The following is a 27245-nucleotide window of genomic DNA, read 5'->3' as shown; positions in this document are numbered from 1 at the left end:
AAGCTTAGAAATACACAAACGCGAAACGATAGTTGCATGTGGCACAGATATGTATTCTCACCAGTTACTTTGCAGTGAATCCGCTTTAGTGCATTCATGTAATTTCGGAAACCCATGTGTTCAAAAGGCTTGACACTGTGGACAGCTCAGTTCATCTGGAAAAACTAAGCCATTATTCACATCGGTTATAAAAAAAAAAGCAGTAGTGCACTTACTTCATGCACCCTTCGACTCCATTAGCGATTGTTATGCCAATATTATTCTCTCTCTACAATTGTTTCAGAGGCAGTTCCATAAAACAGGGGCTTACTCGCACGACTGTACCCTGCGATAAGGTCGAACGTACACTAAGATATCAGTTCATACCGAGGAAACCTCTAGCCATTTACCTGAACGGCAACGTGCATGCACAATGTAATCAGCTCGCTTTGATAATGCTATAGCGCAAAAGCTAGGAGAAGGAATGCAAGGAAGACAGGGCAGAAAAAGCGTTCACTAGTCAACTTTTTTTTTTCAGTTCCTCTCCTAGATTACGCGCTGATTTGTGCGGAACATGCAGTCAGGCCATATGTAGGCTTATAACATGACGTGTAGTTATCGACAGCGAATTTGGGTCATCCTGATCTGCACTTGACTTTGAGTGAACTCGGAAGTGTATGGGCGCTGCATCTATCTCACTAGCTTTCGATTCGGGCGACATAAAATAGGCCAATATCTGCAGGGAATTAAGTCGAATATTATTAGAAAACTGCGTGCGGATAAGGATATCCTCGACTGAAATAAATCACGTACAAAGTAGAAACTTACGCCAGGTGTTGCGTATGCGCGGCGCAAGCGATATTGCTTCTCGGACCAGCACCTGCCTATACCACTTAAGAAAAAAAAAAGGGATGGGTAGGGGGGAATTGTCAGTCTTGTCGTGAGTGTTCATATTGCTGAGGTGTAGGAAGCATGTTTCGTTACCTGATGACTTAATGCGTTAATGAAAAATTAAATGAAAAGTACAATGAGAGAGGGTTCGTCAGTGTATATTTCGGGTGCAATTTCATCGAAGCGATGGATTCCTTCGAAAATTTACGCATGAGAAAGTGCCGGCACACTTGTTATTAATGCTATGTTCATTCGAATGTTTTTATCCTGAATAATAATCTTCACCTATTTCTGATACACTTGACTTCTTCGAAGTAATATAGTGACAGAAATTTATCGAGCCCTCGCTTTCTGTGGGTGCATTACTGGGTCCGCCCCGCCGGTGTGGCTCAGTGATCAGAGCGCTTGACAGCTGAATCCAATTGGACGCGGGATCCAATCGCGACCACGGCGACCGTTTTTCAATGGAGGCGAAAAGCTAGGAGCGTGTGTACTGCGCAATGTGTCAGTGCTTGTTAAAGAACCCCAAGTGACCTAAATTTCTGGAGCCCTCTACTACGGCATCCCTACTAATCCGTGTCGGATCAATGGATTTACATAGCAAATCCAGTGTTCCTTTGTGATCTTCCCCATAGGGCGATCACAAAGAAACTCCAGGTAGCACCTTATGTTCTGCTGAAGTGAGGAGAACGGAGCTAACAGTCAACATTCTGGCAAAAACCTTATTGATTTTCTGCTCTGCCTGATGGGTGAAGGCTCAGATGCCGCTCACCCACTAGCTTGTTGGGGAAGTTGGCCAGGCCCCGGTGCTGCGCTCACGTCAGACGGGGTGTCGTTCATATCGTCAGCTGTGTTTGGCGGCTCGCTGCGTGACGCGATCGTTTTTTTTTTTTCTTTTCTCGGGGCGTCTCGGCAGGCATCGATGTGACGAGTCGGGGCCTTGGGCTTCTCGGAAGTATCGGCTAGCGGTCACTTTACAACGGCTGAGGTGAGGTCCGGCATCGCCGACTCTACCAGCGCGATCTTACGTATTTCTTAATCGCCTATCTCTGCACGACTTCACTGTCTCTCCTGAAGAGCCGAACTTGCGGAGGCGCTCACGCCGTCCCTCTCACGAGCATCGCCATCCTCCACTGCGGAGCGGGGCATCGCGTTGCCGGTGTTCGCCTCTGTTCGGTCCGTAGTGCGCTTCGCAGAACTCTTCAGCGGCTTTTGCGTCTTTTGTTTTCTTCCGGCCGGAAACGGCATGACTGCTCCGTGCTCCTGCCGGCCGGCCGACGTTTTGTCGCACCTCAAATCCTTCCGCTCCACCAGCGCCGTCGAAGATGCAACGGTGATCATAACTCACGAAACCGGGTGGACATGGCAAGCACATGTCGGCAGAATAAGTTCTTGGAAGCGCAAGGGCACAATGATCTAGTGAACCAGCCTAAGCGCGTTAAGGCCTACACACATTGGACCTTGAATTTGGCAAAGGAGACCAACTCCACGAAAGGGAATCGGGCCCGCGCTCTAACATCCCCACCTCTGGGTTTGGGACATTGTATAAAACGAATCCTACGATTTCCAAGAACATACCAAAAACATCGATTAGCCTAAAAAATCACTATTTTTCAATCGTCGGCTATTGCTATGCTCACACGTGTGCTCACTATCTTGAAAATCGACTTTTTCTTTTTCAAATTGGAGCAGATACCGCACTCAGATCCAGTCATTAAGCTACATGACGGTTCACCTTCCATGGGGCCACTTCAGGTCTTGATACCAGATAAAAAAATAATCCTTGTAAAAGTCGATGAAAGTTGTAATTCTTTCGGCTCAAGCGAACAATATCTATTTAGACAAATTACTTCATCGATCTAGCAGATTGTGATGAAGCTTGTGACTTTTAAAAAAACCTACTCCTAATATATATCCTTTAAAAACCTACAAGTCGCTCTTAAAAACACGGAAGCTGACAGTTGTACTAAAAAAGCTGTGATCGCAGATAATTGCAGCTGAGCATTGTGACCCATTCATTTTAGCACTGCATAGCGACCCATGTACCCATACGACTTGTAATCTTGAAAGTTACAGCAATTAATGGTAATTTAATGGTAATTTAAAACGGACAGCAAATGAGCGCAGTGTCAAGGAGCCATGAAAGGGGGAAAAAATAAGAAACGGACTGAAACGAGACAACTAGTACCCGCGAACTACCCCTGTCCAAAGAAACAGACTTTATTGGGCCCAAAGGTATTCGTGAGTGGCAGATTGGTAGTTTACTTTCATAATATCCTTAATCTAAAAGCAAAATTGAAATTACACTATTTCTTTTTTTTTCTTTTTTTTTTCACTGATTTATGTAACTGAGTGCAATCACATCTATAAACAGATCTACAGATATGACGCAAATTCAGTATGATTCAAAACTATGCTGGGCGCTGAATCAGGCAAAAAGGACTCCGTGTAGATCCCGAATACAAGTTCCTGGTCTGGCGTCACATGCATGAAATCAAACACCCTCGACAAGCAGAGAAAGAGTATTAGAGAGATGCTGCGATAACAAACGCGGTAGCGTTGATTCGCTTAATGCTGTTTGCCAATGCACCATGTTTCTGATTTCTTTATCGCGAATTTCAACATTTATAGGCTACCGCAGTCGCACTACTTAAAGCACTCATTATACCAGAGAAATCACAGAGAGCGAAGAAAGAACCATCCCCATAGACGAGAGCCACGTATTGCCGACTACGGATGTAAGTTTTCACTGCGTGGTTGCATCACAATGCGCGGCGTATATAGATTGGTTGTCTGGAAATCTGTACGGTATGTCTGGTGTGTTAGTGAATGCGAAAGAGGTGGAAGAAGTGGCATGGCTTGGCACTGAATTCCTTGGGCCTTATGAGAGCACTCAGGACAGTCATGCCCACCGGGGTAGACACCCACTACTAGACGCGCTTGGAATTTCCACATAAGGGTGTCATAAGCCCTTACTCATATTACCTCGCAGCCAGACAGTACAGCCCGCCGTGCCACTGGGTTTTGTGCCGCGGAGACAGCATCCCTAACAATGCTGTGTCTGGCGGTAAAGACGTGGGAGGCGCGAGCCTCTTCGTAGGGCGTGTCGCGCATGGCGGTGACATGCTACCGGGAAAAGTGTCCCGTTCTCATGGTGCCTGTTATGTGTCTTTCGAAGATCGCGAGCACAAGTACAAGGAATACCAGGAAGTGAACTGTCGTCATGACAAAGTCTCTTCGTCCGAACAAAAAATCTATGGAGACGCTTAAGCAGCGCACAAAGATTTGACGCAATAGTGTGCATGCTTTTCCGACACGTTAAATGACAGGTCACAGTAATGGTCAAAGGCGCGATGACAGGTCACAGTAATAGCCTCCATTCGGCAGAACGAGGTGTATACGCTATCGCGTAAAATTAGAAGGGGCTTATGCCTGCCCAAACATATTAAGAAGTGCAAAATCATGGTTTTTTATGGTTTTGCTGGGTGATTTTGTACTCAGAGATTGGCACAGAGTTTGGAAAAGGGGTAATTATATTTAGTTGGTTAGATTTTTGGGAAGCCGAAAGGTGCCGTATTTCTTTCATTTCTCGGCGCACTCCTGCACTTACAATTAGTGTCATGAGATTTGGAGGCACATACGTTTTCGGTTGACTACTAGATGGACGCTAAAGGGAAAATAAAATGATATATAGGGCACCACCCTGAACTTTGTGCAAAAAACGGTTGCATCCTAGTTTGATACGAAATTATGTGCGTCTTGTTTCGCGACAAGTTTTGGCGCCTTCCTCTCAAACCTAAGACACGACGGCGCGCATCTTCGACCGAACAAGCTGTATGCGCTATTTATTGCATATAATCACATGTTTTGTTTTTTTCGCATTCCAGTTTTCTTTCCAGTATCATTATAAAGCCGCGGGAAAAGTAAAAAGAGCCCCTCCTTTCCCCCCCCCCCCTTTTGTTAGCCACAAAGTTATCTTATTTAAGCAACAGCGTTATGATTAGTTATAACCCACACTCAGAAAGTGCGCAATTTTTCAGACATTCTGAATGCAATTGTTTCACATATTGTTAAACATCATGATAACAATGAATACATCCGTATATCTTCGATAGTTATACTGCAATTTATTTTCAAAAACGTGCCCCATTGGTTTTCTATAGCGGACTCACTTTTCAGAAGGAAAATTTTTCAATGCATCCGAGGTTTAGACCTCTTCACTCATTATGTTCATAAAGTATTTTGCCATTCTTAACAGCTGCCTCAAAATTACTTGAAAACACACCCCAATTGTTTTCTGAGGAAAGCCTTAACTTCTCCTTTTCGGAACAGCAGAAAATTCAAAAGCAAATTTTCTGTACATATCGAAATCTTAGACCATTTGTATCATAGGGCCATGAAGGTATATGTTGCAATATTCGGCAGCAGCTTCACAATTATTTTCAAAAAGGCTGCCCATTGGTTTTATATGGCGTTTTTAGATACTCACTACGAGCGCAGCAAAACTTTTAGAAGTACCGTGTTGCCATGCATCGACATGACTATAACAGTCTATCTGACAATATCCGATAGATGCCTCAGAAGTAAAAGGTGATCAGATAACAGACCTCAGTCTAATGTAACCATACATCCTTTATGTTGACACCCCCCACCCTCCGGCCTTCTGGCTCTCTCTCTCTCTCTCTCTCTCTCTCTCTCTCTCCGAAGGTTCAAATGTCCGGCCACTGGCACCCTGTGGGTGTCGCTGATGAAATCACTATCTAGAACTTTGTGCTGGACAATTTATTTGTGCGAGAAGAAGAAATTGTCGGAGCTTGGGCTTTCCAAGTTTCTGAATTTTCAGAACTACTGCGCATTTGCTTTCTGTACACAATAACCAAAAAGTGTATACAAAAACACTGCATGAGAGCGGCATGAGTTTAAAATAGCCATTTTTCTGTTGTCGTGAACCGTAAACAGCAGTGTTAATTTTTCAAGTTTAATTCTCTTTTGTTAAAATGTTTACTAAAATGGCTTGCGATAAAAGTCCACAGTTATCTAAGGGTCGACCTTACGCTGCCGCTATCAAAAACGACTGAACGCAGAAAAAGAAACGCGGATGGCACCATACAACATGGAAATCGCTGCTTTGTTTCGCAGGTGCTCGTCTCCAACGGCGCTCCACTCTCGTGGCTGCCAGCATCTGGCGGTCAAGTGCCGAGCGGAGCCATCCAAGGGGGTGTGACCGGCCTCGGCGAGCCACTCTACATCGGCCGTGCCCGCCACGGAAGCACGCTAACCATCGGCAAGGTCCATCCGTCCTTGAAGTGCTTGTACGTCCCCTACGATAGCAAAGAGCACAAGTACGCCGAGTACGAGGTCCTTGTCTGTGACGTACTCAACTTCTGAGGAGCCACGGGCTGATGTGACGGAATCCATTAAACATTAGTGCTCGTTGGGAATGAACGGCAAAATTGCTTACCGTACCAAATGATTGATCTGTTATCTTCGCACGGGAAAATTGGAGGACAAACAAGGAGCGGCGATTTCCGGAGCGGGTGCTGAGAGAGTACTTTCGTTCATGTTACTTATCAGGAGTGGGCCACAAGGTCCCGTCATAATCAATAGCCCAGCATGTGTCACTGTCTGTACCCGACAATAAATTACCACTGGATCGAAAAGAAGGTAAATAAAAAAAAGAACGTAATGATTAGCTTTCGGTGACTGATACCATTTACGTTTAATTGGAGGTATTTGTGCCGTGTAACTTGCATGTTCTACGTTTGGGTCGAACGTATTGGAGCGAATTGTTGTATTTTTTGTGAATTCTTATCCACACATGCCATCGTAAATCGGAGGAGCGGCAACGTTGCTTATCACTCATATGCTGTTACATTGCACGTCATGAAATAAAATTACTTTACTAAATCTACCTAAGGACTATTGCAGCCCGGAGACTTGACTGCCAGATATTGGCCACTACTGCTTCGAATAACCAGTGCGTTTTCTCATCAACGTTCCCCGGTATATTCCAGCAAAAAGAAAACAAATCTCCAGAACAATGCTCAAAATACTACTGAACGCCTAAGCGTTTATTTCTAACGTTTATTTTCACTTTTCTCTAGTGCTGTAGTATACGAAGGGAGCCAACAGCCACTAGCATAAAAGAAAGCGTAGGAGATGTTTTTATCAATGATAATAAATAATTAATTGTGGATGTAGCTGGCTAGAAAGTAAAAAAAAAAACTGCCACGTTTCCGCCGGTGGTATCAGAACTCACGACTTCCGAATTTCGCGTCCAGTTCTCTGCCAACTAAGCTATGGCGGCTGCTGTTCAATCTTCTACCTTCTTGGGTATGTTCGCTACCAACACCCTCCTCCACAGTAGCGGACGAGGACTTCATGTGATACCCCAAATGTCATGTAGAACTTGATGTAACGCGGGCGGAGTGGGACCTGTGACAACCCTCTTATACTACCTATGACATCAAGGCTTCCAGATTCCAAGCCCTTGTTAAGCTAATCCACAGATCAATGTAGAGGAAATTAGAAGACTCAATACGAGATAAATACGAAGCAAGTTAACGGCCACTTACGCAGATGAATGCGTAGGAGATTATATTGTTACGAGATGGCAAGCCGATGCACACAGAGAACAGAGAGAGAAAAGATGGTCGATTACTGAGAGATTATTTAATGAATTGCGGTGGGGCCTAGTGCGAGCGTTCCTGCCCGCGCCACTGCCACTGCCACTGCCCTCGTCCGTAACATTGCCCGGGGCCACCAAGTGGTCGCCCCGATCGTGGACGAGGAAGTTTTCCAATGTTGATGCGATCCATGGCATGACAATGGGCGTGACTTGATGGCCTAAGAAAAAGAGCAAAAGGGAAAAAGACAACGGCTTGTCGACACGATGATTCCCGATGAAGCCTGGCCGAGGATTCTTTCGGGCCACAGGTCGCCAAGACCCGATGACGGAGGCCCAGGCACGCACTACATGGCATGGGCAGGTGTGATGTCTTCGAGTGTAGGTCGTGGGGTTTTGGTCATTGAGATCTTTTGTCGGCACATCGGGTCAGTGCGTCCGTATTGTGTTCAGTTCTCTCTTCGTGTCTTGTGGTTGTGTGGGTGGCGTCTCGTGTCAGTCTCTCCTTCGTCGTGTCTTGTTTTCAGGGCGAGGCACGGGACGGTGGAACGAAGAGGCAGCATCGGGTCCGGCAGGCTGGGGACCAGCCAAGTGATGACTCCTAGACCTTCTACCAACGGTACAAGAAGACGCAGGGCGCCGATGCTCTGGGCCAGGATGACGAGTGATGATGACGTACCCCGCATCTCCACCAAATGTTACGGGGTGGCAAGCCGATGCACACAGAGAAAAGAGAGAAAGATGGTCGATGACTCAGAGGTGATTTAATGAATTGCGGTGGGCCTAGCGCGAGCGCTTCTGCCCGCGCTACTACCCGCTTTTTCCTCGTCCGTAACAGTATATATACCTATATATGTAGCAGTTTTTAAGATGGAAATAGGTGCGAGAAAACTGAGATAATTTTTGCTCTTTTCACTCACCCGGTATCTCGAGATCTCCGAAAGACACAGCGCCGAAAGAACGTGACGCTCTCCTCAGTAGCCCACCACCGCCAAGAGCCCTACGAAATGGGTCGCACCTCCCAAGTTTCCGCTGCGCGAAACCCAGTGGCACACCGGCCTCTACTGCCTGGCGGCGGGGCAATACGAGCAAGGTTTGCGGCCCTGCTATGGGGAAATTTAGAGCTCCTGTATACGCCTGTGCCTACACGGCGTGAGTCCGATGTAAGTGTGTAGCAGTATCCGACTCTGTTCTGAGTGCTCCCATTTTATGGGACGGGAACCTATTCAATCCCGATCATGCTATTTTCTCCGCCCATGACGAATGCACTACTGAACTAGAGACCCCCGTGCCGGTTCCGAGCCCAGCGACATGTATCGAAGAATGACGTAACCATGCAAGTAAAACTTACGTCCGTAGTCGCTTGGTATTCGCTCTCTGAATGATTTTCTTTAGTTTTAAGCAGTGGAGTACCGTGGCCGGCGGCTTTGCAAGTTCAGAAAGGGAGGGATTCAAAGAAGGTTTAGTCTCGATCTTCACCTGTACAGGCCAGATCTGCAAAGTAAGTTGTGGAAAATGCATTCATCGTGCGAGCCAGAAAAAAAAAAAAAAAAAACTCTCAACTCTCGGCTATCGAACCTTTATGGAGAGTTCTCTTTCATAAAGGTCTATGTTGTCTAGATTAGATTAGGGAAGGACTTCACCAGCCAGAGATCGGCCAGAGATGAATAAGATGTCATTTTGTTTAGAACTAAACGCAGTTCCACTGCCAGTTATGTCACTTTTCTGCTGTTAAAAGGTGGGCCGGCGTCTGTCAGTAGTTATATCTTCACATGCCAAAGAGGGAAAAAATATCTCAAAGTTATGGGAAGATTTAGGCCGCGGATGTCGCCCACACTACTGCTTCCGCAGAACGGCGCGAGTGTCTATCAGCAAAGACGAGAGGATAACGAAACAAAATCACGGACCATGTTAAAATTGTGGAACTTTAGTTTAGGACAATGCCCTCATCTCACCACGGCCTGGTGAAAGCTCTATTGTACAAAGGGGCTCGACGTGTCCGTCCTCAACAAACGTCTGGAAAAAGAAGGAAGCTTGGAATATTTGCTGTGCGTGAACTGGCTCCCCACGTGTGTGAGCCATACCTCCATACTTCTGGGCGCAAAGTTGCTTCGTGTTTACAATAGCTTGATTCCCCAAATTGGGCCAGTTGCACTCTGTGCGGACAAAGGTAATGAGTCATTAAATTTCGTGTCTACGAAGGCTATCATTTGGAGTATTGCGCTCTTCTGTGACCACTTTTCAGTGCTGTGAGTTCGGCTTGGTATCATGTAGAGGGAAAGTTACTATTTGAATGAATTGGGTGTTTGCTGGACTTTGCAGACGCATGTACCGGTGCAGATAAAAGCAAACAGAGCACGTTATTTCCTTCTAAAAAATTTCAGACGGTCTGTATTTGAAACTGGCAGTCGTGGCACGTGCATACCGGTAATAGACACCAGTGCGCTTTCATACAGGACACCTAGCATTTTCACATCTCTAATACAGAAGGCATGATTGCCATTTGAAATAAAAAGCATGCTCCGTCTACTTATGTCCGCACCTGTATATCTCATCTGTTGTGGCTCAGATTTTTTTTTTACACACCGATTCGTTCTGCCTCCAGTGTAACGTGCGCAAACGCTTTGGCCCCCTCTGTGTCAGTATGCCTACAGTGGTATTGTTGAAGAAGGAATTAGAATTTCTGCGCAAACCGGCAGGACGTTAAAGACAAGGAAGAGGTTGGCTGCAGAAGTGAAATGAAGGAAGATGTGCGGGTTCTTGTCAATATAGTTGTCAGTGCAGCGTTGTCCTTGTGTTTGTGTGTACTTCTTATGTTTTGTGTTGTTACCTGCTCTTCTGCCTTCTTCCAAGAGATGTGTGACCAACTAGCTCAACGTTCAGCTCTATTATTAGACATGCGGCTATCGCCAAGCACATGCCGCTTACCTAGCTTTACCGAAATCGGCCGGGTCGCGCAACACACTGGATAATTAGGCATCGTTTTTAGGGTTTAGAACATCTTACCTTCCTGTATCAGCACTGCTTCGTTCTTGGTTCCTTAGAAGTTGACTGTTTTGCAGACCAAGACATCATACTCTGTGTATTTGCGCTCCTTCATATTGTATGGAGTGTACATGAACTTGAAGGACGGGTGGACCTTACCGAGGGTCATTTTTCCGTTGTGAAGGGTATGGCTAATGTAGAGTGGCTCGCCAGAGGAAGTCCGGCTGCACTCGGCAGGTCATCACCAGAAGCCGGCAGCCACTCCAGGGCAGCACTGTCACAGATAAGTGCCTGCGAAAGAATTTCAACGCAAAACGCAAATGTGCCATCTTTAATGGTTACACTGCGTACGAACGAGGCTCACGGACAACACTTAACAGTTAATCAAGCGTAATTCGTCCAGCGTTAGTGTCTATTCTCTTACTCTCAGTGTCTAAGGAAAGGAGATACAGCGTTAAAAAACAATTGACAAAAAAAAAAAAAAAGGCAGAAGTACTGTGTGTATTCCTTCTTTTTCCTGCCTTGTTTATTGCATTGTACTGATTTTGCACTGTGGCTATTCGTTCAAAAATGGATGTGAGGAAACTATCCTATCTTGCAGCATTACTTCAGAAGTTGCAAAATAATACTTAAGAAATTTCTACAGACGAAAATGTTCGATATCGCTTCAACACTGGGCGCGATGGGATTCTTTTCATCGAATGGGCCCAAGTTATGTAGTTTCAATTACTTGGCTTTATTTATAAAATTTGCGAAATATAGAAATTACTATTTATGGTACACAGCTCTGCACTGTGGTAGTACCTTGTTAATAAGAAACACGAGACTTCAAGATATTTATTTCAAGCCGTTTTTAATAGTCTTCGTTAAAGGAGGGAGTTTGCAATGCGGTTTATATCCATACAGCTGTATTTCGGACGTGTTATAAATCCAGAGTTATAACTAAAATTGCTTCAAGAACTGCCCCGCAGGGGTGGTGCAGTGGTAAGAAGACGCCCGACTACTGTCTGGAATACCCGGGTTCGAACCCGACCTAGGCGGCTGCGTTTCGATGGAGGCGAAACGAAGAGGCGTCCGTGTGCTCTGCGATGTCAGCGCACGCTAAAGATCCCCAGTTGGTCGCAATTACTCAGTAGCCCTCCACTATGGCTCCTCTTTCTCTCTTTCCACTTTACTCTCATCTTCCTCCCTTTCCTCCCTTTCCTTACGACGTGGTTCAGGTGTCCACAGACACAAGCGTGACAGATGCTGCGCCTTTCCCTTCCTGTGAACCAGTTATTATTATTATTAACTATTTTGAGGCAGTTTAATGACGGAATGACGTTTTAAAATTAATTCTTTCTGCCAAAATTGTTCTCATCGATCTGTACATCCGCACTTATAAATAACCACAAAACACCAAATAAGGCTATTCACGAAAAAATTAAAATAAATACGCTGCACGGGTAATCTGATAGTTCGGCAGTGTTCAGCATACAAGAATGTGCTACATTGGTGTCTGTACACAAATCTTGTGAGATAAAGGTCTTCTGCTGTAAGTTCAAGTTCTTTCCATACTAATAACGTTCATCAAATGCTTCACCCCTCGGGATGGCTGGGAAGATGGCAGACAGGCATTTTGCATTTCGTCTGTCCACAGCAGCGCAGTGGTACTCGACCCAAGGATGCGGGATCGAATCCCGGCCGCGGCGGTCGCTTTTCAGTGGAGGCGAAAAACTAGGAGCCTGTGTGCTGTGCGATGCCAGTGGACGTTAAAGAACCCGAGGTTGACAAAATTTTCAGACCCTTCATTACACTATATACGGCGTCACTCATACCTGAGTTGCTTTCGGACATTAAACTCCGTAAACGACCAAACAAGGCCTTATCATTTCTTATAAGTGTGGCATGGCGACAAATCCATTTTAAATCATCGTATCGATAGCCGGCGCAACACCAGCCTTCAAATGTAAGGCTGTAGTTAAGTCAGCACTTCCTGCGGAGTGACATTAGTTTGGGAACCTCATAATGTGCTCACCGCTTTGTGGACCAGTGAAAATAGTTACATTGCGACACGTGTGCTGCGTGCTCCGAACGAAGTCCCTGCTACTAAATGCGAAAAAAAGCACACATAAAGTTTAAAAAGTAGATCTTGGAAGTATTGACGACTATAAATATGCAAATACAGACTTTCGTGAAAGGATACCTACGTCAATGACGCATTGATTACTTGGTAATTCCTACAGTAGTGCTCGTACTGGTCGTAGAACACGTAGCAGAAGCCTCGGGAGCGGACAATTTCGCCCGGTATTCGCTGTGCATGGCGCGGCCCACGAAGAGGGTTTCACCACCCCTGTCTTCGCCACCTGGTTTCGCTTTTCCCGGTAGGTCCTTTCCCCGGCACAAAACCCACTGGCAGAGAAGCTTGGCTAGCTGCGAAGCAATTTAGCTAGTTTTATTGGTCTTAGACAGTCCGTTAACGACGACTTCATCACGCACAGCATTCTTCTGCGTCTTCGACGTTCGTTGTGCCAAGAGCCAATAAAACAAAGGTCGAGCTTGGTCATGGTCACCCTGATTTATGTTACACGAAATCCTGCAGCATACATGAAAAGGGACCACTCCCTACGTTCAGAATGTATTGAGTCTAAACGAACGCCACAACTTCTGCTCATGCACTTTAGCAGACATTCCATGCAATATTTAAGAAAGAGGCAACAAGAGGCAGCACGAACAGAAATGCAAACCTTACATCCGCAGTTTGACACAGTGTTTCATTCGGGGTGAATTCACCACCCCTCTCTTTGACACCTGGCATTGCTTTTACCGATAGGTCCTTTCCCCGGCACAAAACCCACTGATAGGGAAGCTTGGCTAGCTGCGAGGCAATTTAGCTAGTTTTATTGGTCTTAGTCCGTTAACGACGACTTCATCACGCACAGCATTCTTCTGCGTCTTCGACGTTCGTTGTGTCAAGTGTCAATAAAACAAAGGTCGAGCTTGGTCATGGTCACCCTGATTTATGTTACACGAAATCCTGCAGCTTACATGAAAAGGGACCCCCTACGTTCAGAATGTATCGAGTCTAAACGAACGCCACAACTTCTGCTCATGCACTTTAGCAGACATTCCATGGAATATTTAAGAAAGAGGCAACAAGAGGCAGCACGAACAGAGATGCAAACCTTACATCCGCAGTTTGACACAGTGTTTCATTCGGGGTGAATCGCTCTTGCTTCAAGTAGTGATTTGCACAGCGGACTGAGGCAAGTAAATAGCACACTGAGCAACCTAACGCATTTGGCACGGACTTAGATAAGCAAAGTAAGAACTTTGCTTGAGTGTGAAACTGCCCGCGTACGTTTGTAATTTAGCTCTTCTGATTACTGCCAGCCTTCGTTTATGAGTGACTTCAGTTTATATCGACAGTTTGATGCCTGACAGCGGCACATTCTATCCTTTGTGCGACAAGTGGGCACCAAAGCTCACGAGCCGCGGTGTCATTCCGAAAAATACCGAACTATACACGTACTACACACAATACATAGGGTGACAAAGCGTCCTTGAAATAAACCGGTGAATTAAGGGGGCCAACATGAATGGCAAAATGAATTGGAGCTACCACATATAAATTAATTCAAAAAGCTACACAACCACTGCGGATATTCACTGAAAAATGTGCATATAAGCAGTCCCAAAAAATTCAAGTAGTTGTGATCAGTATCGTAGACAGCTACGAGCTACGCGCGAGAGCCAGCAAAAAACCCTTTCTCACCTACTGTAACATAAGTGAAATAAATGCTGCAATACAAAGTCAACATTTTGCAAATATGAAAGCTGAAGAGCTAAATTTCGTCCAGCTCATACCGATATTTAATGTGATTGGATGTAATTTGGACAGTATGGCGGAAAAAGGAGCAAATTACAGCTCACCATTTAGAGAACAAAGGGCAAAATATTTACTTAAGGCTACCACGGGCGAAGTTTCTCCCCAGAGCGGGCGATCTGAACTTTATAATACGCAATGAGCGGTGGATCTTCTCACAATCTCATTCATTCTGACCTCAATCTCAGCTGTTTCGAATAGCTTTGTAGCACGAAAGCTTTTCAACTTGCTCCTCAGAAAGAAAATGCTGAATGTATGTAGTCTTCTTTACCTTCTCGGTGCTTCATCACCATGGGTGGCTACCGACTATATTCTTCAATTCGCAAGTTATATCCTATCACTCAAGAGGCAGTGCCCTACTATCTGAAACTAGATCAGGGTGCCTTAGAACACGCAGCTACAAAGGTTGGCTGTGGTTTAATTCTGGTTAACCGTAGTTGAATTGCGAAAGCAACGGCTGCATGGCTACGCTCGAGGTCAATTGTGAGTCGGGTCCATAAGTTCTCTCACCGGTGTTAGATTCTTTTTATGCCACAGCCGGTCGCACACAGAACAAACACTTCCAAGGGGGTTGTTGGTGAAGCGGCGGTGAACCTCTCGCGTGGCCGACTCGTGCTCGCCCACTCTTTGTGCAAATTCAGCGCGCCGACAACCTTCGACGTCCTCGGCCAAAGCCCTCTTCCTTCCTTTCTCGAGACATGCAGCGCGCTCTTCATCCACTTCTTCTACACATCGTCTCCTGGGGGTTTCGTTGTGCCCGCCATTTGTGGCTACGGCCTACGAATGTGGAGCGAAAGCTTTGGCTGCGGGCGATCGAACGTTGCATCGAACCCAAGCAGCGTTCCGTTGAACGCATCTAATTTCACCGGCGTTTTAGGTGGTGGTGGTAAAGGCGTTTATTGCATCTAAATATGGGGGACACTTAAGCACTGCCATTAAGGGTATGACGCGCGACAGCGTAGGCTACCATCCCACATATAAAGCCCCGCTTTAACCAAGCCGTATGAACGTGCCTGAGCGGCCTATAGGGGTAACGTGGATACCTGAGTCCTGGCAGGCTGATTCAGACATAATCTTCCCATGCATGTAAAACGAGAGACCCAAGTTGGCAGCTCCTGTCATTTGCGGCTACGGCATACGAGCATACGAGCCCACGCGACGAGCCGAGCTGGCTGGTGTCGCAAAAAAAGGAAATTTAATCAAGATCAGACGTGTGGAGTATGTGGTAAATCCTCAGAAACAAGTTAATATATTCACTGGAACATGACGGTGACCATTTCTTGAGAGTAAGGCGAGCAGCACTTAAGCACTGTGTCAGTGCGCTAATAATTTAAATATACACAACCAACTACCTGCATTTGTAACATTCCTTAAGCTGAAGAATTTCTTGATGCACACGACGGGATTTCCGAAGAGTAGAAGTACATACTTTACGGGACACGTGGCCTGCGAATAAGAACTGCTAGCAGATAAGAGATAAGAAATTCAAGAGTTTCATTGTCATCGCCATCATCAACAACCATTTGGGCATGGTATTCAGGCTTCTCTATTAACCTAAACTGAATGAGGATCCTATGTTCGATATTGTCACGGAGGAACACGGAGGAACGAAGACGAAGTAGTTGAAGGGCAGAGGTGTGCGTGGTGTCAGAAGTGGGATTGCGTGGAAACGTGCGCTGGTTGGTCTTTGACGCGTATTGCCATTCCCGAAAACTGCAGCAACGGAAGTGCCGGGGCGTCACTGAAAAATAAAACACAACCCTACGTTTTGTTTGAGCACGAAGCGCTGTATGGCAACTGATATGAAATATTAATATAATAGTTGTATAGATTAAAATTACTTTCTGTAAACTGCGTAAGATATCGGTGGCGTCCTTCGCGCCATCTTTGCGACATTGAATAAGTTAATTTCAAAAATCGACGCCGCGTAAATTCGTTAAAAGAGTTTAAAGCTTGTTAAAAGGTGATTGTTGCTGAGAGCTCTGTCTGAACGCAACCTAAAGGAAACATACACTCACTGAAGACAAGAGTTGATTACAGTGAAGGTAATTGTATAGTGCAACCGTTGTCTTACCGTCATATTATGGCTGCGTTCGCGGCTGGTTTTGCTGCTGCTCAGAACAAAAACATGCTGTTATGCAACCTAAAGGGGAACATACTCGAGGAAATATGGTCGTATATCATTTGAATGTTGTGCATTTACAAAAAAATAAAAAAAACTGCACCTACAGTAATCGAGCACATGTCTTTCAATCACGTACGTGGCGTGAATCTACTGCGCCACAGAAGCGACGGGTAGTGCGTTCTTCAAATGCGCTCTTATTCGTTTTGATTCAACGTATTGATAATAACGCGACGGACGCAATTGGCATGATCAGAGGATTTCTGCAAGCAATTTTAATTCATGAAACTATTTTATTGCGTATGCATTTTAGTTTGTGCCCTTCAATGTATACTCAGAAAACATATACCTTCATTGACTTCCTTTTTGTTGTGTTTTATTTTTTAGTTACGTCACCCGGCACTTCCGTTGCTGCAGTTTTCAGGGAATGGCAATACGCATGCAATACGCGTAGCACAGACATCGTGTTTCTGTTCTCGTGGACTCGTGCACGCACCTTCGTTCAGCGAGCAGCTACGGACAGATTCCCTTGCTAATTATATTCCAAATTTACAAACTTCTAAATTTTTTGCTCTGTATTTTTTTCCTTTCATTCAATTGTGTTATCTTAAAACTTAGGGTATTGTTACTTGATAAAGAATTTAATGTACATATTCAGTATCTGTAGGACACGTGGCAGTCCACACTGATCCCAATCCCCCTTCGTGGGTATGTGCCATTTATCAAAGCAGAAGAAGAAAAGAAGAAGAAGAAGAAGAAGAAGAAGAAGAAGAAGAAGAAGAAGAAGAAGAAGAAGAAGAAGAAGAAGAAGAAGAAGAAGAAGAAGAAGAAGAAGAAGAAGAAGAAGAAGAAGAAGAAGAAGAAGAAGAAGAAGAAGAAGAAGAAGAAGAAGAAGAAGAAGAAGAAGAAGAAGAAGAAGAAGAAGAAGAAGAAGAAGAAGAAGAAGAAGAAGAAGAAGAAGAAGAAGCGGTGCCGGCAGCTTGCGGATGTCACCTTACCGCAAGTATTTGTGAAAAATAGGCTGTGGGCAGCTGAACCGTCGTGGACTTTCGCTTCCCGCGGTACAAGTCAGCTCCGGTGACTCCGGTGCTGCTTCTAATTAGTCATGGACGCCTCGTGTGAGCAGACAGCACCGCCGAACCAGATTTGTGCTGACGACGCTTCCTATGACCAAGGACCATCATTGAACCAGGACTGTGCGGTGGTGAACAATTCGGATGGACAGAAAGTCTTACCGAATCAGAAATGTACCGGGGACGGCTCACGTAGGCACAGAGAATTGCGGGACCAGAACACCGCCGAGGAGCTTCCGTTTCAACGGGCATCGCCAAACCAGAACTTTCCCAATAATAACTCGTGCGAGGAGCCAGTATTAGTGGACCACAACTATGCCGGAAACGATTCCTGTGGGCAGAGCGTGCCACAAAACCAGACCGGTGCCGGGAGTGATTTATTTCCTTTCTGGCGTCACATCCCTCGACCTCCGCTCTGGTACTGCTTTAGTACTGGATGCATCAACTATCTCTGCTTCTGCGACAAAGACGGGCGCCGCGAGCATACAAGCTTCACCAAGGGTTAGTAGTTTCTTATAATACATCGAATTAAGGCTTCTGATGAAAACTAATATGATTATATTCGACTCCAAGATGACTCTAAGTGTCCGCGGTCCACGGTGGGTCAGCGCCTATAACACAGCGAACAACATTTGACGTGATGTGGGTATGGCTTAAAGGCCAGCGGTACAACTGTTCTGGTTAGCTTTTTGCACCGCTGGCTTAGGTGTTCACTATAAGGTGTTCACTATAAGGTGTTCACTATAAGCAACGAAAACAATTGCAGTTAAAAAATATCTGTACCATCAAGTGAAGTGAAATTTCGGGCAGCCGCAATTTGACGTATGGGCAGGGCCGGTGTTGAATAAGTAGTTTATGTTCGACAACTATGTATCTATAAGTGCCAAGTCGCATTTGGCTGGGAGCCTGCGTGAACGGTGGTGCATGTCCCACAAGCAAAGCAGCCCGAGTTGATTTAGACTCATAAGGTTATTAGCTTAGAAATTTCTATGCACGATCATCTTGCGTTTCCTGTCACCGTAACGAGTGCGTCTTGTTGAGCATCCGAAGAACCACAGTACAACGTGCGCGAACACACAACTTCAAATGGAGTTCACTTTGTAAAGGGTTGCATTGCGCAAAGTTTTCACATACGCATGTGATAGAGTTTTGAATTTTCCTCGCAGCGATCAGCTACAAGTCTCCATGCGTCTGGGCGACCTGCAAAAGAGGCAAAATCCCGGTAGACGCTGTGCCCGGAGGCGACGACACGGTAGGCGCGATCACCTTTGTTGGGCGCGCGGTGCACGAGAGCAACGTTATACTTGGCAAGGTGCTCACCATCCTCGCTTACTGCTACGTGGGCCAAGATAAAGTGGAACACAAATACTGGGACTACCAGGTCAGTGCAATAACACTGATTTCTTCTCCATTTTTCTCGCTATTGCACATAAATTGTTATCACGCTGCTACAGACTCCGCTATATATGAGCACCTAATTATACCGAAGTTGCGATCACAAGCGTGGGAAGAATCGCGCATCGCGGAGACGGCAGGAAAACACTCGCCGTGAGAGCGGCAAATTGGTCAGGTATGCAATAATAGAGTCTTGCATCTCTGTTCCGCGGCATGCCGCTTACGTGCCTCCCATGAAGCAGCGATCCAAATCACGTGAATGTAAGTAGAGAGCTTCGATTTTGCTGCGTGTTGGCTCCTATAGACGGTGGTATGAGAAGCTTAATGTACCGAAGAGACTCAGGCCGAGAAGGACGCCAGAGTGGAGGCGTTCCTCATGATTTGAGGCGTCCCTCAAAGGTGGAATAAGAATAAACCTTCGAAACCTCTTTGATGCCAAGTAAGGCACTGTACTGCTGGGCCATCCAAGCAGGTATATGTGTCTTGGTTAAAACGGAGTGTCAGGTGATCGTCTACGACCGATAAATAGATAAAGTGGTAGATTAACATTGTATCCTCATAAGACTGTGTGAGATACCAGAGGCAGAAATTAAGATATTGGTAAATAATCTAGTAGAAACTACATGTACGCGAAAGAGACACCGCAATAGGGACCACAGACGAGAGCCTTCAACCCTACCACGCCATATGCACTTCAAAGCAGAGCTTAAAGGTAAGCTGCATTTTTTCCCCCTCTTTGCTTCCTGTAAACTCAGACACCACTGAAGGAAAGCTATCAGCACTAACGTTTTACTTCCGGCTAAGAGGCAAGAGCCGTTAAAGTAATATTGTCGCAAGTTCACGGTTCCTGAGAGAAGAAATACGTATTGTACTGATATGTGATGATTATGTAGGTGATGGTTATGTTTTATAAAACTCTAATCTCGACAAATTATTGGTAATTACGATATAATTTAAGCAAAAACGAAATTTCTGCCTTGCCAAGTAGGTGGCTTAGTGCAAAGAGCTCCCACGTTTCTGCGCCTCCTCTGAACTACTATGCAACTTCATGAGAGCACCTGAAGTCTAGAACTTGTACAGGCTGATGGCCAGCGACCTTGGTGTGCCACTGAGGAATGTGTTTTGCTCTCCACAGTCTAAACCAAGTCCATGTCATCCCAAATTCGCGTGCGCAGTTTTCAAAATTAAAAAATAATTGCTATCAACATCATCATGATCGTAATTTTCACAACTGCGCCCAATGAAGGGTTTTTCACCAGTTAATCCTGTCCCGTGCCAACTGCAAACTTACTTATCCGTCCGCTTGTGATCTTCTGCGGCATCCTGTCTAGTCTGCCTTCTCTCGGAACCCAGTTCATTACACTAAGCGACCATCGCTTATGTTGCCTTCGAGTGGCCTAGTCTGCTCGTGCTTATTGCTTATTCTCAATTTCAACAGGGATGTCATTGACTCAGGTTTATTCCTTAGTCAATCCAGCTCTCTTCCTGACACTTAGTACGTTGCATATACTTGCATGTCAAAAGTGTAGATTCCACGGAGTATGCTCCTGAGTCGTGCAGTGGCGCTGATTTAGCCTTAGTGGAGGTCTTTCCCATCGGAGAGGGTAGGACAAAAAATCTTACCACCGAACGATTCGGAACACAGAAAATGTTTTACAAACCGCGCGAAGTGGCTCAGAAGCAGCCCAACTGGGCTCTGGACTTTTGACAAAGACTGTGCATATGATTTTCCTTTCTTTACGTTACTGCGCGGTCCTCACGCCAACTTCAACCGTTTTTTGCTATACCCTCTTAGTTTGTGAGTACCGGAAAGATACAGCTGTTGACGATAAGCTGTCAGTCATGGCCTGCGGATGCCTGCCAATGCACTTGACTTCATTCTTAGTAATGAGAAATCATTTTCGTCCCGTAAGCAACAATTCGGCGACGTCCATGGCCCGAGATTCGAATGACGTGATCACACCCATGAACGGTGCCACGACGTATGTAAGATGATATCTGTAGCCATGAATGTTGAAGCGTAACTCACGAATGACCCCAGATAGATCCTTACTCATTTTTATTACGCTGCGTAGCGAGACAAGAGTACTTCGAAACGTAACGTACTATAAGTTGTAGAGAGTCTATACAGTCATTACGCACAGTCATTACTCAGTTATACGCATGACTCATGACTCAAATTCGTTTCGCAATGTCGCATGACTTAGTACCTTACGAAGTAACGTAATGTTCGGTGTAGGCTTGGTACAAACGCCACGTATAATCATGACTCACTATCCAGATCATGTCTTCTGACTCATAGTCATTATGCACTGTAGCATGACTAGCGACTCTTTATTTATTAACGAAATGAAGGTAAGGTGTAGAGTTTGTACAAACATTACGCGCACTCATGACTCATAACTCTGTGTGTATGCAGCGCAGCATGTCTTTGCACTTGACAAAGTAGCCTAATGTTTTCACATTCTCGCATGTAAAAGCAGTCTCCTGGTCATTTCACTACCGTGGTCCATGCTACCTGTTACATTTCCGCATGAACGAGATACCTTTCTTGGTCCTTGCAATGATTTGCAGTGTAGTGTAAACTGTCATGACCTGTCAATATCCGTCTGTAAACTTTACACAACACAAATATCTGCTCCATAGTCTTCTGCGCTCTCTTCAACTTACGTTGAATCCCTCCACTTTTCTGCCCCATATAGGGGAGTTACCGGTAAGATGGAACTGTTGTATACTCGTCTTGAGCAATACCGCTAAGTTGCTAGTCATATTCTGCGAGTATTTGCCGAATGCGCTCCATCCCAATCTTATTCTGCTAGTCATCTCCCTTTTGTAGTCGGAATCTGCGGTTGCTACCTGTCCAAAGTATATTCGCATACCACTTTAATATGTTTCTACCTTTCGTAAATTCTTGTTTTGTTCCCAGTCTATTGAACATTAATCTCCTGCATATTAATTTTATGTCCACCGTTACTTCAATCTCATGTATATTAATTTTTAGGCTTACCATTCTGATTTCCTTGTCTAGAGCAATAGTCATTATTGGTAAACGGTGAATAGGAGATTGCAGAAGTGTTCTCCATGAACCCTTAACCGTTAACTAAGTGTCGCAATTCCCGTCTCTGAATACTTCCTTTAAGGAAGTGGTTAACAGAACTATTTGTATCCTATCTCCTTTCCAAATACCTCTTCTTATGTGAATTTTATTCTTTTCATTATGAAGGAATTATGGTTGCGGCTGGAGCCACTTCAAAAGCAAGTAAAAATAATTAGATCGGCACAAACTTTCTGACGAAGTTTTATTTAAATAAAGTAAAATAAATGAGCTGAAGTAAAAAAAGTTAGTTAGGTAGCGTGGGAGTAGAAACACGTGGCCCCTTAAATGGCAACTCCGGAGGTTTTTTGACATTCGAATATTTTAGTAAAAATTTTACCATAGGTTCTCCTCTCCGTCCTGACGCATTCCACAAAATTTGGGCGCCGTACGATAATCCGTTCATGCGCAACATGGCTTTAAAATATGCCGCTTTCATGGCCTAAGTTGAGATTATTTCTGCGGGCAACACTGAGTTTCTGACGTCACACACAGTATACCGGAGTTACTGTCCACTTCCCGCGTGATTATGAAATATTGAGGCTTATATTGAACTGCCTCAGACATTTTATGCAGTGCGTCATGATTTCCATACTTTATTTTCACCATCCAACGCACGTACGAGTGTTTTTCTAATACTGAGTGTGACGTCACCATTTCGTCAACTGGGACGTCGTTTCTGGCCGTGAAAGCAGTTTCGGTTACGATTTGCTGTTTTTCTTTTTTAAAAATACTTCTACTTGGAATTTCGAAAAACGGTTTTTTGTGTTGGAGTCAGGACATGCCAAGGAATGTAATTCATCTAAAAACACAAAATGATGAAAAAAGCATTGGAGTTGCCCTTTAAGATTTCCGTTGGCTACGCGCGCTATCCACAGGTCACGAATGCCCGTTGGCTGGAGCTGCGAACACAGGGAGATATAGGGAATGCGTGGTGCAGCCGAAAGTTTAATAAAAGAATCGAAAATATTGACATAAATATTAGTTTAAACAACTAAATACACAAAATGTAATGTCAAAGCATCCAAAAATAAAAAAAAATAATAAAGCAAGGAAGACAAACATCACTAACGATAACACATTCATACTCTCGCCTTCAGTACTCGGTTCAGGAGCTCTCCGCATCTTTTCTGTATATAGAGGTTGTCTGATTCGTCTACTACTTCCTTTTCGTCGTCTTGGTTTTCGTTTGCGCTCTCGTGAATAACAGAGCTGACCTTTCCTGCTACCAACACGGCAATCGTACGCCGTTAGAGACATTGGGTCGCCATTCGGTCTAGTTGAGCTCGGGCCGGTATTATTGATCAGGTCAGTCCTGCAGGGCGGACACAAAAATGTCGTTCCAATGAGTGAACGGCAAAGTGGCGCATAAGTGTTTCCAAGAAGCTGACGCACGAAGTAGGGTTAAAAGCTGATGTAAATGTGTAGCGCTGCGCACAGTAGATCCGGTGCAACTTTTCGAAGGGAGTCAGTCAGTCAAACACTCAGTCCAAGCATTTTATCCGAACAGAAGGAAATATGCCTGCTTATGGACGGGGAGTGACATAAAGGTGGCTGCAAAATTGCGAGTATGGCGATTGCTGTTTGTTTTTTTTTGTGTTTTTTTTTAGAAATGCAAAAGATCTGTAGCTTGTTTTTTATGCCGGTGTTGGGATTGGTCCGTGTTTGGTACATGGCGACTGCATGTCCTGAATACAATGGTGTCTTGTTTTGTCGGCGGATGGGAACCGCCAAGACATTTAGCGCGGGTGTTTAATGATGGTACATGTGTTATTGCTGCATCTGCGCCATTGGTTGCTTCGATGTGCTGTTAGTGTCTTCCCCACTTGCTGGAAACTTGGGGGTTAGTGCGAAACTGATTTTCGAATTGTGAGCCGCTACTCGAGTGAAAATGTAACGGTTAAGCTTTCAAAACAGGTTCTGCAGAGGGTAGCAGTAAGGATACATAAAATGGCTCCTTGCACAGCGCGACAAATCAACTGAAGCTCGCTATTTTTGCAGTATCGCCTATCCACTTCAGAACGTCTCCAAATGTGAAAAATGAGGTGTCTTCCCTTACAAAAAAGCTTAATGAGTTTCTGATTAAATGTTAATTACATTTCTCATCATGCACATTAACATTTCTATACATTTTCTTGATGCATTTTTGATGAGTTTCACAAGAAAGTTGGCCACCGTGTTTCTGGTTGGTACCTAATGTGTGCATTTCTTGTGTGTTGTTCATGAGTGTCGACCAATGAGCGCCTGATGGCTTTCACTTTTGGATAAAAAGTAAAAGCTAAAACGTAGCGAAGGTCCTCAACTACATTAAAAAAAGCTAAAAAATAAAAAAAAAATTAAAACTAAGCGAAAAAAGAACCACCTCTGTCGCGATTCGAACTCGGTACCTTTTACTCTGTAGCTTCCTACGCTAACCACTCGGCCACTCGGGGGAACTGATAACACTGGTAACGTATTTGCTTCTTATGTCTGGACTGCATTCATAAGATTGGGACTTTAATGTTTCGAAGCATGTTTCGAAGTGTACAGGCAATTGCGGCTGCTCTAACAATTACAACTTCTTGACCATTAGAACTTGCATCTAATGTTCTGGATACCTATGCGCACTATTTTGTCCACTGGAGTCATTTTAACATGTCGAGTTTGGCATCGCTGGCAAATTTATCAGCGCTGGCTCTTCGGTGGTTACTACCTTGGGCGTAATTTTCGCTGAACACGGAGCTGTAGCACGAACATTTAAGGAAAAAAAAAAGTGCGACCAAGCTTCAATACCGGCAAGCGCAGCAGCGCCGACACTATTTTACTGGTAACTCAATCTTATTTGTATCTAAACATTTCGGGAAGCGATGCGATGACTGAGGGCTCGGCTAATCTATACGCAGAGCAAGAAGGAGCTCGAAAGCTTAAGAAACACGCAAAATATCATGCATTATAAAGAAGGCATTGCTTCTCGTGCCCTGGTCGCGCACATGCTCCCAGGACGGTCCAGTTCCGAGGCAACGCACGGCTCGGTTTACGTCCGCGCGTCGTCGTTGGCGCAGGCAGGGTACCCCTGCTGGTCTTTCCGAAGCGGCCTGCTCGCAGGTGCAAGGAGGCATTGGAAATGGAGCGGCCGTGCGTCCGTTTGCTTGGAGGCGGGTTGGCAGTGCGTCGGTTCGCGTACACAACAATATCCTTGCCCGTAACACCCTAAAGCATATTGTCCAAACATAGCACCCCTTCGCTTCGCAAGAAGTGATTTGCAATGGCACAAACACCCAAGACTCAGGGTGTAAACGTGTTTTGAATGAAACAAATCTCGAAAAAGTTGTTTTTGTTTTTACAGTGAATGCTAAACAGAAATGAAAACATAGTAAAGTATATACATTCGCTTAGTGATGTATACTTTCTCTCATTTGAGAAGGTCAATGTATTTCCACATTAGCTCCTATACAAAAATACTGTGTTTTCCAAGCACAAAACTACTTGCGTAATCTCAAATGAAAGTCTGTTGCGGATCTCATGTTAAAACACATAAAAGTTGTTTCTTAGGCAACATCCTACATATGCTAAACAGAAATGCAAACTTAGGGCTCTGAAAGTGTGCAGTTAACAAGGAAAGAATATATATTCACTTAGTGATGTATACTTTTCCTCATTTGAGAAAGTCAATGTGTTTCCACATTAGCTCCTACCCAAAAATACTGTTGCGTTTTCCAAGCACAAAACTTCTTGTGTGACCTCAAAGGAAAGTCTGTTGCGGATCTGATGTTAAAACACATCTAATCTTGAATCTCCTTTGAGTGGTTCATGACTGATCAAAAACACATAACGTACGTAACAGAAATTCAATATCTATTTTTGTAAGGGTTTGTTCTTCAGACCCTTTTCGCCCGCCTCTCACGTCGTTTGATTGATGGCATACTGTGTTACCAATCAGATCCAGTGTAATCACACTCGGTGTTGAAACTCTGATTCGCAGGCGCTCGTTTCCGATGGTGCACGCCTGGAGTGGCAGGCTGCGACTGATGGCGCAGTGCCGAAAAGAGCCATCCAAGGGGGCATGACCTCCGATAGAGAGCCGCTCTACGTTGCACGCGCTCTCTACAAGGGAATGAAGACTGCCGGCAGGCTGCAGCCTTCTCAGCGCTGCGCGATAGTCACCTACGGCGGCGTCGAGCATCGCTACACCGACTACGAAGTCCTCGTCTGCAAGACAGTCAACTTCTCAGAAGCCCATACAGCATCTTCAGCTACAGTAGCACTCAATCCTACTTGAAATGGCTGGTGAACGTCGCATGCAGCAGAGGGCATATTGCTTATTTTGAGCAGTCATCGCAATGCGGGTATATGTTGGAGAGTATGGTGTAGGCAATTAACCAAAGTTTACAAAATATGCGCAAAAATGCCGCTGTTCGGAAGTGCTCCCGATGGCCTTATCCGTCTGGCGGCATCACAAATCGCGAATAAAAACGCGCTGACGGAAAACATTTTGGTCATTCGTGCATAGGCATTGCGGGCAGAGCCACTATGGAACCACTATCAATCGCTTGGAGAGCACAGAAGCCTCCATCACACACATGGCCATCGCCTTCACCGTGGTCATTGCGCTCATCATACTCATGGATAATTTAATGCATTTCGACTAACAGTACCTGCGAACACATTATCCAAAACGAATTCCTGAACTAAACGCTTCATCAAAGCCTCAGCCAACACCAAAAATGTTTTCCTACCATTCCGACTTTTTCTTTTAGTCATTCTGAGAAGCCGCCAGTTCCATTGCCTCCGATCCTCGCATCCAACACGCTGTCAAAGCAGAACAGCAGCCAACCTCTCATGCTTCGCCTGCAAAGGAGAAACTTGACTGATATATTCAACGCGATATCGCGATCTTATTTCGTGGGGTAAATGAAGCTTCAAACCGGCTCAGGGAGCACATAACTGGACTTTAGAAGAAAAACGTTGGTGGTGGCTTAGCTTGGTTAAGCCTGGATCTCAGAAATGAAAAGCTTCGGTGAAGTCGTGGCTTAGCTTGTGGTTCCTTGGCGTAGTTGTGGCTTACCTTGTTGTTCACGGTTGCACCTTATAGATATTCCATGGCTTATCATCACGGTGAAACATTGATCGCAGCCGTACAGCACAGAGGATTAAACTTTATTCCCAGTCCACATCATCATCACCGTTACACTTCTCTATAGACATAAACACAGCCCGGTGAAAGCGCGCGGCGGCTA

General features: G+C 45.0%; 1 protein-coding gene across 1 annotated transcript; it reads left to right on the top strand.

The window, feature by feature from the left end:
- The first annotated feature begins 2116 nt into the window (after window positions 1-2116).
- On the top strand, window positions 2117-6258 carry LOC146206103 (pfs47 receptor-like). The gene is made up of 4 exons (XM_084608507.1): window positions 2117-2235; window positions 3502-3608; window positions 3863-4080; window positions 6010-6258. Exons 1-4 carry the CDS (start codon window positions 2117-2119, stop codon window positions 6256-6258), a joined length of 693 nt encoding a protein of 230 aa, XP_084464633.1.
- The last annotated feature ends 20987 nt before the right edge of the window (window positions 6259-27245 follow it).

Source organism: Amblyomma maculatum, chromosome 1, assembly GCF_055883805.1.
Source record: "Amblyomma maculatum isolate TAMU_Amacu chromosome 1, ASM5588380v1, whole genome shotgun sequence".
NCBI lineage: Eukaryota > Metazoa > Arthropoda > Arachnida > Ixodida > Ixodidae > Amblyomma > Amblyomma maculatum.
Note: the sequence above shows the minus strand (reverse complement) of the source record. Positions and strands in the feature narration are given on the sequence as shown.